We start from the raw sequence: 12895 nt of genomic DNA on the forward strand, positions 1-12895 counted from the left end.
TGGTGCTCTCGGTGTGGGCGGCGGCGCGCTACCCCGCTGCCAGGGTCTCACGGTGATGGAATGCAGAATCGCAGCCTCCAGCGCATGGCTTCAAGATTCGACGGGGGTGCGAGGGTGCGCGGGTGGTCGATAAGAGGTATATATATGGGTTGCGATGATTGCCCACTAAGATTCGGCGCGGGCAGATCAAGTGTGCAGCCCAGATGTGCGGGAGACGAGGCGCAGGAGGGAGGGGAGAGAAGAGGAGCGAGCGTGAGACCAGGCGCAAACGTCGCGAGCGAGGATTGACGACGGCGTGGTTGAGGTGCAGGTGCAGAGGTGCAGGTCTGGTGGTTGGTGGTGGTTGTGGTGGTGGTAGTTTTCGATTGATGGGCGGCGGGAATTAGCTTCGGCTGGATGCGACGGGACGTACTTTCCGATTGAAGGTGCCTAGCACCTGCTGTTTTCTGCTGGGAAAGCACGAATGGTACTTGCAGTTGCCGCAGTCTGCCCACCAAAAAAGAAGGAGCACGGACCGGGGTGACCTCATTTTTTCACTCGTTTTTTTTTCTCGTCATTTTTCTTCCTAGTCTCCTTCCTCTACGCTTCGACGGGGAATGTGCTCCGTGCACTTCCTTCCCTTCCCTTCTTCGGTTCTGCGCAATAAATGTGGGTGGCGGGCAGGAACTTTGTGTTAAGCTTCCCGCGCTGACAGGTGCCTGGGCACTAACAGCCAATCATAACCATCGAATGCACAGGCGCGGAACACTGCAACGAGCTCACTGTACACTACGAATACTTGAACCTCGTGCCCGCCTTTCCGATCACGCGCATATTGGGAGGTGCGATGACGTCCGCCCTCAAAATCAGGCGCCTGTCATTGGCCGCACCGATCTGATCTCTGATCTGGCACTCGTCCCAGATCCTCCAACGGCCACCATCCCAATTCTAAGCCTTACTTACCAAGTAGTAGGTTTGCCCATCCCGTTCGCTGTCACCCCCCAACTGTTCGCCGTCTTTGCCATAGGCCAATCATTTGACCTCGCAGACCGCCGGGAACACGGCTAGACTGTTTCCAAAGAACGAGCCCTGTGACCACAAAGTGCTGGCAAAGCCGGACTGATAACACGCCATCGTCGCCCGCCACAACGAGACATCTGACTATGGGTTCGAAAACCTCCGAGACTAGGTCCATGCAGGGTCCGGCTGTTATCTCTGCTGCAGCCAACTTGCAAGGCTGTGTGTTGGACGACCTTGCCGATATCCAGTGTCAGGCTGGTTGTCAAACACATTCTGCTCGGTGCGTGCCGAAAGTGATCGACGAGACTGTTGGGGAAATACGAGATGAATGCAACTAGGCTGAGCGACGGGCCACGGTCACTCGACAGCCCAGACAGAGATGGCACGCCATCTGTCGTGGACTCTTTCCAAGAACTACTCATTTCTCACCAGGCACATCTGCTTTGCCAAACGAAGTCTCGTACACATGGGCCCGCAGACTCAGGTTGAACGCCAATCCGAGACAATTCAAGGTTGAAGATCGAGTTGACCCCGTGCCAAGAAGCTGTCCGCCTTGCCACAAACGTGGAAGTCGTTGTGGCCGCGACTATGAGTATATATAATCTCAGACAAGCGTCATCACACCTCACGAGTTCAGATGGCACAAGCACCACATGGCAACACACAAGACAAGCAGGTCTCGGGCTGTATTCAACCGGAACCTCGTGCCTTCTTCACAGAATCGCCGAAACTCTTGGGAGCATTTGAACAACACGCCCCGAGCCGTCTGTTCGCAAATTGCACCATTTCAAGCCGAACCTGCGAGGTCTTGCGTCGTGTCACCCAAGAATCCAAATGCCGAACATCAATGACATGCGGTAAGCAGCAGTCAGGAGAGAGCCCCGAGATCTTCCCCGCGAACCACACCTCCGGGATTCTTCAACGACCAACCACATCGTTGTCAGAACTCGGTGGCTCGGCCGACCTGCAGGTGCATGGTCCCCAGTCTCACAAACTTCCGGGTCGACAAAGACAAGGCTACCCCAATCGCAGGGTCTGCCGCTCCAACATCAAGGGCTACAAACTCTTTGTGCCTTGCGGACAGCCCGGGAGACCGCGGAGGGGTGTCGTCGGTCGATGATCAGCCGAAAGACGATGACCCCCATGTGGACGCGTCTCGGCGCGGAAAGCGCCTCGCCTTCCTTTGGCAAGAGGCCGGCTTTCGGTCCTCGAGGCCCACTACCTACGTTCTTACGGCAATCCAGCCGGTGAACCCGGGCCGGGCTCTGAAATCAACTCACATCGCAGAAGACGCAATCATTGGCTCATTCAATTCATTTTCATTTTCAGCATGGTATCATTACATCAATAGTAGACCCGCAAGAACTCGACCAACGCCATCATGGCCATGGCCTGGCCGTACGGCATACTCGTCCGCGGGATGTCCTTGTAGTGCTGCAGATCGTGCCCCATACCCGTGCCGAACGACGTGTTCAGCAGCTCGCCCTCGGGACTGATGTTCTCCAGCACAGCCCTGACGGCCTTGATCGCCGTCTCCTCGTACTCCTTACCAATGTACTTCTTGCGCTGCCCCTTGAGGATGCCGTACGCGAACCCGGCCGTGGCGCTGGCCTCGACGTACGAGCCCTCCGCCTCGGGCACGTCGAGCAGTGTCCTCCACAGCCCGCTCTCCGCCTGCAGCGGCACGAGCGCGTTGACCTGCGCATCGAGCGTGTTGACGAGGTGCGCGCGCAGCGCGTCGTCGCGGCCGAGGTCGAGCAGCTCGATGAACTCGGGGATGACGATGGTCACCCAGCTGTTGCCGCGGGCCCAGCGGGCGCGCGCAAAGTTGTGGCCGCCCTCGTGGAAGGTCCAGCCGTGGAAGAAGAGCCCCGTCGGCGCGTCGAAGAGGTACTGCAGGTGGATGAGGAATTGCTTCTTGGCCTCCTCGACGTAGTGCGGGCGGTTGAGCACGAGGCCGATCTTGGCGAGCGGCATGACGGTCATCATCAGCGTGTCGTCCCACAGCTGCTGGTCGTTGACCTCGAGGTAGGTGATGTGCTGCATGCCGCCGTACTTTGTGCGCGGCAGGTCGTGGTAGGCCCACTCGGCCCAGCTCTCGAGCCAGGGGCGGTACGTCTCGTTGCCCGTCTTCTCGTAGACGTAGGCGAGCGTCAGGAAAACGGCCATGGTGTTGATGTTCTTGCCCTTGTGGCCCTCGTCGAAGCGGTTGCGGAACCAGTCCTCGATGGTCTTGAGGCACTCGTCGTCGCCCGTCAGCTCGTAGTACTTCCAGATGCCGTACAGGCCGATGCCGTGCGTCCACTCCCAGTCGTTCCAGCCCTTGGTGTCGATGATGCGGCCATCGGCCAGAGTCATGAGGAACTCGCCTGTCGTGTCCTTGATGTTCACCAGCTCATGGATGAGCTGCTTGACCTGCTTGTGGACATCGGCGGACTTGACGCCGTGGAGCTCGGCGGGCATTTTGGCGGCTTTTGTGGAGTGTTGTATTAACTGGCAAGTTTCAATGTCTTCCTGCTCATTGAGTTAGTGACCGAGTTTCGGGTTTTCATCATGAGGCGGGGTAGCTCCGATCGCCGGCCAAAGACGGCTGGGACGTGGTTTGCCCTCAATCGTGGCTTACCTTGGGAGAATTCGAATCACAGGAAGTGCAGTGTTGAGGGTTTCACGCAGCGACCGGCCTGGTTTCCGTTCCGTTTGGCGAAGAATGACGACAGTGGATAAGTGTGAATACGACACGCGTTGACACCGGCTCTCTTCTTTAACGCCGGCCGCAGAAACCCTTATGAAGTGGCAGGGCTTCGGCGAAATGACCAAAATGCACAGCAGGTGTCAGGGGTACGTGGACGAAGAGAGCCGGGGGCACGAACGCGTTCGGCGTGATGCAGGCCGAGGTGTATGAAGGCCAAGACTTTTAAAAGATGCGCCGTCCTGTGGTTGCGGCCTTCACTGGTCTCGAGAACCCCACAGCCCAATGTGCCATGAGGCTAGAAAGACGCTTGAGGGATCCCACGAGGCATGGCATCAAGCTGTCATTTCCGTGGATTGGTTGGCTGGGTATATCCCGCCGTAATGATGCAGTAGGAACAATGAGGGACGGTTGAGGTTTGGGTTGGGTGAACCGGGGGGCCGGCCCACTTCGGGTGGCCACCGACGCTGCGACTCGGCTCCATCTCGGTTCCTCCTCCCCCGCGCCCCGGGCTGGTTACCCCGCGCCGGTGGAGTCTTCCCCGATTTTCTCGTCGTCGTTTGCGGTTTGGCCTGGAGGCCGTCCTTTTTCCTGACTGGCGCGACTTTCCTATCCTGCGCAGACCGCACTGGATGACCCCTGTGAGGCCCTCGCCCGGTACGAGGCTCGCCGGCGGCCAGTCGTCCACAGCCCCTGTTTTTCACTCACGCGGCCTGGGGTTTGGGGAAGTCATCTCCGCACTCAGCCTGCGGTGGAAAGATGGAGACAGTCTGGAGAGAGAGAGGGAGACGGAGGAGATTTGAGGGGAAACAGCGGGCTTCCCCCCATTTCCCCTAGGTTGCGGTTGCGGAGAGAGACGGGAGGCTCCAGCACTTCTGCTGACCAAAGCGATGTGCACAACTCGACCCGACTCAAGCACAATTCCAACGCGGAGTCGAGCGGAGTGTGGTCGAGCGAACTAGACCGGACAAATCCACTGGACAAGGTCCTAATGTGCTTTAATTGCAATTCCAGAACTCTGGTCATCCTCGCGATGCTTGTTCGTAAACTGTGTTCGCTGGAAATCCGCCCCCAACACAGCATAGCCCTACATCACACAGAAACTAGAGAAAACCCAAGTACCTTATCCATGGATATCTAAGAACGCGTATCTGATTTCCTTCATGTCATAATTGGTATGCCACGACATACATCATCACAGCGAATGGAACCACTGCACTATCTCCGACTGCCTACATAGATGCTTCTCTCTCCCCTTGTTCACCTCCATTTCTCCCAGCCCCCAAAGCCCCTGGCTCAGTCCCCGGCCAATTGCCACAAATCTTGCACTCCCATGTGACCTATCACCAAGTTCTTTTCAGCCGTTTAGACATGACCGCACTATGCGGCTTAACACTGACCTGCCAAGTAAGCACTCCGAGGCAGCCGCACGCTCCATCAAGCTTTTCCAAGCCCAAAGACGCGGGCATTCGCCGACGCTAGAGACACCTTTCAGGCCAACCCGCCCTGATCCCATCACCGTCGCACCCCTCACACCAAGCCAATCCTATCCCCTGTCGATTACACCCCAAAAGCCGAGCCGACTCGCCAGATTTACATCTGCCCAGAGGTCTTCCCCTTGCCCTTCCGTTCAGTGCCGTAGACCGCCCGTCTTGGCAAAGAGCCTCTCCAACAGTCTCGTTCTCTCCTCGGTGAAGAAAACCCGATTCAAGTGAGACATCTCAACACAGAGTCTACGACTGGCGACGAGTCCCCCAAGATCCAAACACAGAAGCCGTTGACGCTCCGTTGCCGGGATTGCCTCGCCACCCATGCAACGCGCAGCCAGAAACAAAAACTAGCCGTGTCCACCGTCTGAACCATGCCTCGAGCAATGCACTCACGCCCGCCGTCACCCCGTACCAACCCCGTAGACCCCAGTCCCCATATCAGCCGGCTCCCCAACCAACCCCAAACTTGACTCGTGCCGTCCTACCCATAGGTGATGGGTACCGTGGTGCAAGCCTCCCATCCAATCTGCGGCCTATTTCCGTCTCGCGTTCTCCAGATAGTAGGAGTTTGGGAAGGTCCAAAGGGGCGTGTGAGACTCAGACCACGCCTCGTCGCCCATCTCGGTCGAATGATGCCCCAAGTGAACCCACCTCTCTCCTTCGTCCTGTTGGCTGTCGCGAGTTCCTGGCCCAGGCATCCTCGAATCGCAGACGTCCCTTTTCCCCGGGCTTCGTGGGGGTTCCTGTTCGCTCTCGTCGTCCCTTTTCGCGGGGGACCGAAACCTCCCCACTGGGGAACACGCGCCTCCCAACAGGAAATCTTGGGGTAAGAATGAGGAGAGAGTGAGGGTTAGATCCGGGGTTTGACAGGCGACCCGAATAAGAAAGGGCGATATCCAAGGCCGGGTGCACTCATCACCTCATACTCCACCCTGATCTGCTCTTATATAGAACTGGGTAGCATCCGTTCCGTCTGGACACTCTTGTCCAGGTCACTCACTTTCTTTCCCCTTCTGAGAGCGTGACTTCAAGGTCTCCAAAGAAGTCATCAGAGCTTTGAGTCTTATATCGGCGCTTAAGTGCAGTCGTTCTCACCAAACACATCATCACAACATGGCCTCCCAAGAAGTGACCGACGCCCCAGGGGCCAAGCCCACCCTCACCGAACTCGAACGCACACCCTCGTACGAGAAGGCGCAAGCAACCCGCCTCGAAAATGTCGACAACGAACTCTCGCAGTACATCGGCGGCGACATCACCGTCTCCAAGGAGCGCAGCGACGAGCTCCGCAAGAAGATCGACCGCCGCATCCTCCTCGTCATGATCTGCACATACTTCCTCCAGGCCATCGATAAGGGCACAATGTCCTTCGCCTCCGTCATGGGACTGCAGAAGGACACCGGCCTTGTGGGGCAGCAGTTCTCGTGGCTCACAACCTGTATCTACATCGTAAGTCTTCACTGTATTACACCGCAACTAAACTCGTTGGCCCTGAGCATAGTCATCACACGTCACAATCAACAAGACTTGACAAGCTAACACCCCTCCCAGGCCATCTTGTTCGTAGAGTGGCCGCAGAATTACTTGATCGCCCGTCTCCCCATCGCAAAATACCTCTCATTCTCCATCATCGCATGGGGCACCATCCTCGCCTGTCACGCCGCCTGCACAAACTTCACCGGCCTCGTGATCGTCCGCACTCTGCTGGGAATCTTCGAATCCGCCTGCCAGCCGGCCTTCGTCATTCTCTCTTCGCTGTGGTACCGCCGCGAGGAGCAGGCCTCCCGCGTGACGTACTGGTACATGATGAACGGTGCCCAGCAGATCGTCGGCGGTCTCCTCGCGTACTGCTTCACCCACATCAAGACCGGGCCCCTCAAGTCCTGGCAGTGGCTGTTCCTCGTCTACGGCGTCATCTCCGTCATCTTCGGCGTCTTCGTTCTCTTTTGGATGCCCGACTCCCCCATGCGCGCCAAGTGCTTCACCGAGCAGGAGAAGAGGGAGATGGTCGAGCGTGTGAGGGACAACCAGACCGGTATTCAGAACAAGAAGTTCAAGCGCGAGCAGGCCATCGAGGCCCTCACAGATCCCCAGGTCTGGGGATACGCCCTCATCGCGCTGTGCACCACCCTGCCCACCTCTGGCCTCGGCGCTTTTGCGAACATCATCATCATGAGCTTCGGCTTCAGCACGCTCGAGGTGCAGCTTCTCGCCATGGTTCTCGGTTTCTACATCATCTTTGTGCTTCTCGGATCCGTCTGGCTGGTCAAGAAGACGGGCCAGAACCTCTATGTCATGCTCGGCTTCTGCGTCCCGTAAGTCCCCTACCCCTAAACCACATCTCGCAGAGAAACACCCGCTAACTAGACGTTCAGCTCCGTCGTCGGCACCGTCCTCCTCATGACCCTCCCCAACAAGACCTTCTCACAGCACATCGGCCTGCTCATCTGCTACTACATCACCCTCTCCTTCTGGTCCGCCCAGACCCTCGCGCTCTCCCTCATCTCGCGCAACATCGCCGGCCAGACCAAGAAGCAGATCGCCGTCGCCCTCAACTTCATCATCTGGGCCACCGGCAACGCCATCGGGCCCCAGGTCTTCCTCAGCTGGAACGCCCCGCGCTACTTCATCGCCTTCGCGACCCACCTCGGCTGCTACGCCCTGCTCATCCTCATCATCATCGGGCTACGGATCCACCTCACGAGGCAGAACAAGAAGAGAGACGAGATGGCCGCCTCGGGCGTCGCGGAGGCGTCTCCCGACTACACCGCTCATGCGTTTGAGGACATGACGGATAGGGAGAACCTGTCGTTCCGCTATGTGTTCTAAGGGGTTGTATGTTAGCGTGTAATTGTAGAATCGGTAATGAGATTTGACTAATGTGTCATGACTTCACTATTTAATCTGTCTCCAAAGTGACATGCTGCTTTAATCTCAATTGTTTATCAACTTACTGGAGAGCCCAGCTTATGTAACTTTTGATGGCTGTGATACAAACGGGCAAGAACTACGACGAGGCCAATGACGGAGATGAAGGTGATAATGGAAGCTGCGACGGTGAATACAAGAGAAAGAAGGGTAATAGGCACAACTGAGACAGCAGGAACAATTTAACAGGGTATCGAGAACCTCAAATTCACCCAGATGACCAGAAGCCCTATTTCAAATCCTGCCATCGAAACGGAGTCGGAGTTCGTTGCGCCTTACAAAGTCCGCCGGGCGATACTGCTGACGCAAGCTCTGACAGCCTGACTAAACTCCGCCGAACATTTCGTGGAGCGCTTACTCCTCAACTTCAGCACTTCAAATTCGAGAACTTTCGTAAAAACACGTCTATCAGCAGTTTGGGCCAGGAGATAATGTGCAGATACCAGGGGATGAAGTCAACCCCCAACGATGTAGTTCTTTAAGCCTCCTCTTGGCATCTCCAACGCCAAGCATGATATTTGGGGTAACAATTCATCCCACTCAAGGGTCGTCTCCGTCCCAAGGCACCTGATCCTATGTGACCCCCATGTTTCCCCTCTGCCAATCTATTCTGTACTTCTTCGCCTTTAATCCCTACAGCCTTGGCCAGCTTCGTACTGCGGACCAACAGGGGCGTATGGTGCATGGCAGGGCTGTATCCTCCGTGCGTCCAAATAAGTACGAAGGAGCCGCGTGAATCGTGTTGCCTGGTCCGACTTGCAAATCCTGTCTTGACACCGCCTGGTTGGATGAGCTGTCACAGTAAAGGATCCGGGACGCCGACGGATCGCCGGTGGGGCCGGAACCCGGCGACGGTGGATTTGGTCGGTCCGCTCCCGCCCTGGTGGATAAGTGGGCGCAGGTCCAAAGACCGCCGTAACGTTCAGTTTTTTGGACCCCAAATGGAAAGTTTACCGGAAACAAAGGCTTCAATTGGAACCTCTCATCTACCGCTATGAGAATCTAAGGACTTGCCAGAAGTCCTGTGTCCAGCCCAAGACCATCCCTCCATGAAAGACCAAGAAAGGAAAATGCTGTAGACGAAATATGAGAAAGAGAATGAACCATGGTCGAAAATCGTCGTGAGACGGAGAGGTGTAAGATGCCAATGCGACGCTGATGCTCGCTCCCCGATGCCGCTGCCGATGCTGATGCTGATGCCAATGTCGCCCGAGAAAAAGAATGTCGCTCGCTATCCTCCAAATGCTGCAAGGTCAAGTGCCTGTGAAATGCGCCGCTGTCTGTACGCATACACCAACCATCTTCGTCACCGTCATCTCTTATCCCCGAGCCCGCACATGCGCCACCACCTGCGTGGCGCCGAGCCTGCATCTAGTACCAGACTGGATCGACAGCCCAATGCCTGAGCATGGCACTCAAGGCCTTGTTCCATTCGTACACGAAGCACGCCTTGAGCTGTTCCGCCTCCTCCGCTGAGGGCTCGCGGCCTCCCCACATCTCAGGCTTCACGGCCTCGACGCCGGCGTATCCGTCAACTAGGCCACTGCAAGTGCGTCAGCTCCAAAAGCTCCCGGGAAAATCAAGGTCCACGTACTCTTCCTGGATCTTGGTCAAGCAGAGCCACGCCAGGTTCCAGCTCTTGTTCGAGTTCGGATCGCTGCGCACGCGGACGTGGGCGTCGTAGAGGATGTCGCTGCAGATCGGGTAGCTGCGCGTCATCCCGCGCAGCTCGCTCAGGAGCTGGTTGCTGTTGACGTAGTAGTCCCAGGCCGCTGTCATGGGGCCCTGGAAGGCGACGGCGTCCTCTTCGTTCTCGCAGGTCGCGGCCACGCGCTCGATCCGGCAGAGCTCTGTGAGGGTGTTTACCCGGTGGGTTTCGAGCGACTCGATGAGCTGCTGGACGGAGCGCTGTGTGGCTTCTGTCAGTATGGGTGTCGGAGGGTGAAGCGCACATGCAGCGGTCATGAAGAGAGTTGGTTTCTGTCCGATGAAGAAGGGAGGGGAAGGATGAGTAGGGACGGGGCGGGGCGATAGTACAAAGAAGAGGCCTTCACTAACTTGGACCGCCCTTGGCTTCTTGCTACTCTTGGAGCTGCGGTGGCTGGATGAACCTCCTGAACGACCGGAACGTGACGAAGACATTGTTGGTGGTGTGCGGGAAGAATGCGACTTCTGAGCGGCACGGGATGATGAAAAAGAAGACAGGATGTCTTGAACTGTGAACTCGGCGTCCTCGAGGGGGTCGTTGACTTCGGTGATGTTGGTGTGTCTGCTGGTGATGCTGCTGCTTCGAGACCAGGACTTGAAGTCGGGCGAGCTCGATGATATATCCAGCTCCGATGCTTCTTCGGGTGTCGGGCTCATCACGGCAGGCGCTCAGCTCCAAGAAGCTGTTCAGAGGGTGTTCAGATCGTCCAAAGGAGGCAGCCAGGGGTCTTTCCGGCTAACGAAGCTCTATGCCGAGTGACGTCGGTGCTCAAACAAGATTGGAGATAGCCGCCAGAATGGTAAGATTGGTGTCCGCAGTTGGGAGAGTGATGTCCGAATCGAAGGTAAACGGAGAGAGCGTATGACGATGATGTGAACATGCATTCGCAGAGCCACCCTTGAGCTTCAATCAGAAGTGAGAGAGGTTCGCGTGTGAGTAACACCGAGAGATTGTCATGCAATGAATGCCAAGGTGGCTGATTATGGATATCATAGACGCTCTGTATGGTCAAATATATGGTGATTATGATTGTTTGAAAACAAAAAGATGACAGTTCAAACATAACAACACACGTCCGTGGTGGACGGAAGACGGGAGCGGGAAGTCTAAGCCACACGTGTCCACCCCTAACACCGCGCCAGTCGTGGGAGTGTGAACTCCGAGGCTCTAAACGTGGGATACATGACAGTCCAAAGTCTGTGTAACGGGGCTGGGGATGGGGCTGATTGATGGCTCCCGAAGGTAGAGGTCAACGAGGTCGAGCCACGAGCTAAGACGGGCTTGGACAAGGAGCACCCAAACAGGTGGCCAGCAGCCCTCCGACCCCATGCCGACGCCGTCCCAGAAAACCGGCTGTGGGTAGATTGTTGTGAATTCTGAGCATGTTCGGATGTCGAGGTCGGGACGGCAAGGGGGTGCGGCCTCTGTGGAGCGATGGGAGAGAAGAAGCAATTCAAGCCGATGATTGGTAGGAGCAGGACCGGTGCTCGGCCGAATACAAGCTTACAAAGGAAACATATTTTTGTCTTTGCGGGTTTCCTGGAGTCACCCTGGACAATGACGATGAGATCGTGGTCGTGCGAAACCCAGCTGCCGGGACGGGTGGGCAGCCATGATGCACGTCCTGGGATGTGACAGACCGCGTGCAAGGGTGTGCGATGCAGCCCTACAGGCAGATGTTACGATGGCTCATAGTTGATAGGGTGCTCCGGGACGAGGTCAGCACGAAACAGCTCGTCGTTGGGTCCCGAGTGAAAGGCGATGCGCCTAGGTGAGATTTTAGCGGGTGGTCAAGTCCGTGGCATGGCGCGCAACGGTCGCTCACGACCAGCCATCTTCAGACTCTGATTGATCAAAACACTTTGGAGATGTCTGCAGGCGGATGTGAACATTGCGGATTAGGTGGCCGGTGTAGGACGCACTGCACTGCAGCAAGACCAGACCGTGGCTCTGCAGCTGACACGGGGCCCAGAGGACTTTTGCCCTTGGCAGCCCGTCGGTCCGGAGCATGTTGGCATATGAAACAATCTTATCAAGATGGACATAAGGCCGCTCATGGAGATTTGCATCCATCGTGCAGACACGAGGTTTGCGTGGTGTTCGGGCGGTGGCAAGCGAACGCGAATTCAACCGTCGGAGTTCACGCCGCAGACAGCCGGGACTGGAGCGGCGACGAGACGGAACGGTGGAGAAGACCCACAATGACGACGGCGCGGATATCGGCGATCACTGTCGAGGGTCGTGTACAGAAGGTTGATCGTATTGAAAACTCAATAGGATACCGACTCGCTGGTGTGACAGTGTCGTCCGAATATCGCAAGTCATGTTCCCGCGGGATATGTCATCCCAATTCCCCAAGTGACGGGGTGTCCTTGGCTTGCATATGCGGGGAGGATGCGATAGGGCTGAAAGGTGGTGGTTTTGCCAATGAGACCACAGGCTGGCCACTTTGGATATCAGCTGTCCCACACCTGGCATGACTGACTTCGGACTTGGCCTCGGCACAAACTGCTGATTGCTGGATGTGGTTCAAGGCGTGCGTGCGAAAACGCAGTCATTCAGAAGGGTGACGGCAGCGGGTTCAGATCGGGCATCTGGTGGTGTTGTGTTGCCATACCAAAGGCCGATGACAGGAACAGGAATGATGTGGCTCTGGAGTCATGCAAGGCCGGAAATGACCTGCGGCACCCCGGCGGTGCGTCAGAATGACGGCCAATGGCATTTCCAGCAAGTTGTTTCTCGGTTGGCGAAAACGTGGTGCTGAATGTGAGGCTGTTGCAGCTGAAACTTGGTTACACACCTTGGTGGTAGATTGATTAACAGATTGGGCCGGTCGATCACGGACCTAGGCCCGGCCGCAGGTCATGTTGGCTTCATGGTATGCCTTCCGAGAAAGAAACGTCAGCGCCGACTGAGGTTGGATAGAGTGGAGTGGAGTAGAGTAGAGTAGAGTTTGGCGATATCAATGCAAGGGTTGGCATTGCGGTGGATCCAGGAAGCTCGTGTCGAAATTTGGCGAGGCAGACTCGCTCTCACTTGCGGATGGTATGTGATCCACGATCCGTGAAGAGTCACAAGACC

At 56.7% G+C, this 12895-nt stretch overlaps 3 protein-coding genes across 3 annotated transcripts; 1 reads left to right on the forward strand and 2 right to left on the reverse strand.

Annotated features, from left to right (window-relative positions):
* Positions 1–2343: 2343 nt before the first annotated feature.
* Positions 2344–3462, reverse strand: GCG54_00008594 (uncharacterized protein; the record flags this gene model as incomplete). Its single annotated transcript, XM_045408555.1, has 1 exon — positions 2344–3462. The coding sequence occupies one exon, from the start codon at positions 3460–3462 to the stop codon at positions 2344–2346; it is 1119 nt and encodes a 372-aa protein (XP_045264522.1).
* Positions 3463–6291: 2829 nt separating this feature from the next.
* On the forward strand, positions 6292–8007 carry GCG54_00008595 (Thiamine pathway transporter THI73; the record flags this gene model as incomplete). Its single annotated transcript, XM_045408556.1, has 3 exons — positions 6292–6627; positions 6730–7493; positions 7554–8007. The coding sequence occupies 3 exons, from the start codon at positions 6292–6294 to the stop codon at positions 8005–8007; spliced, it is 1554 nt and encodes a 517-aa protein (XP_045264523.1).
* Positions 8008–9477: 1470 nt separating this feature from the next.
* Positions 9478–10470, reverse strand: GCG54_00008596 (uncharacterized protein; the record flags this gene model as incomplete). Its single annotated transcript, XM_045408557.1, has 2 exons — positions 9478–9649; positions 9701–10470. The coding sequence occupies 2 exons, from the start codon at positions 10468–10470 to the stop codon at positions 9478–9480; spliced, it is 942 nt and encodes a 313-aa protein (XP_045264524.1).
* Between the last annotated feature and the right edge of the window lie 2425 nt (positions 10471–12895).

Source organism: Colletotrichum gloeosporioides (assembly GCF_011800055.1).
Source record: "Colletotrichum gloeosporioides strain Lc1 chromosome Unknown consensus_43, whole genome shotgun sequence".
NCBI lineage: Eukaryota > Fungi > Ascomycota > Sordariomycetes > Glomerellales > Glomerellaceae > Colletotrichum > Colletotrichum gloeosporioides.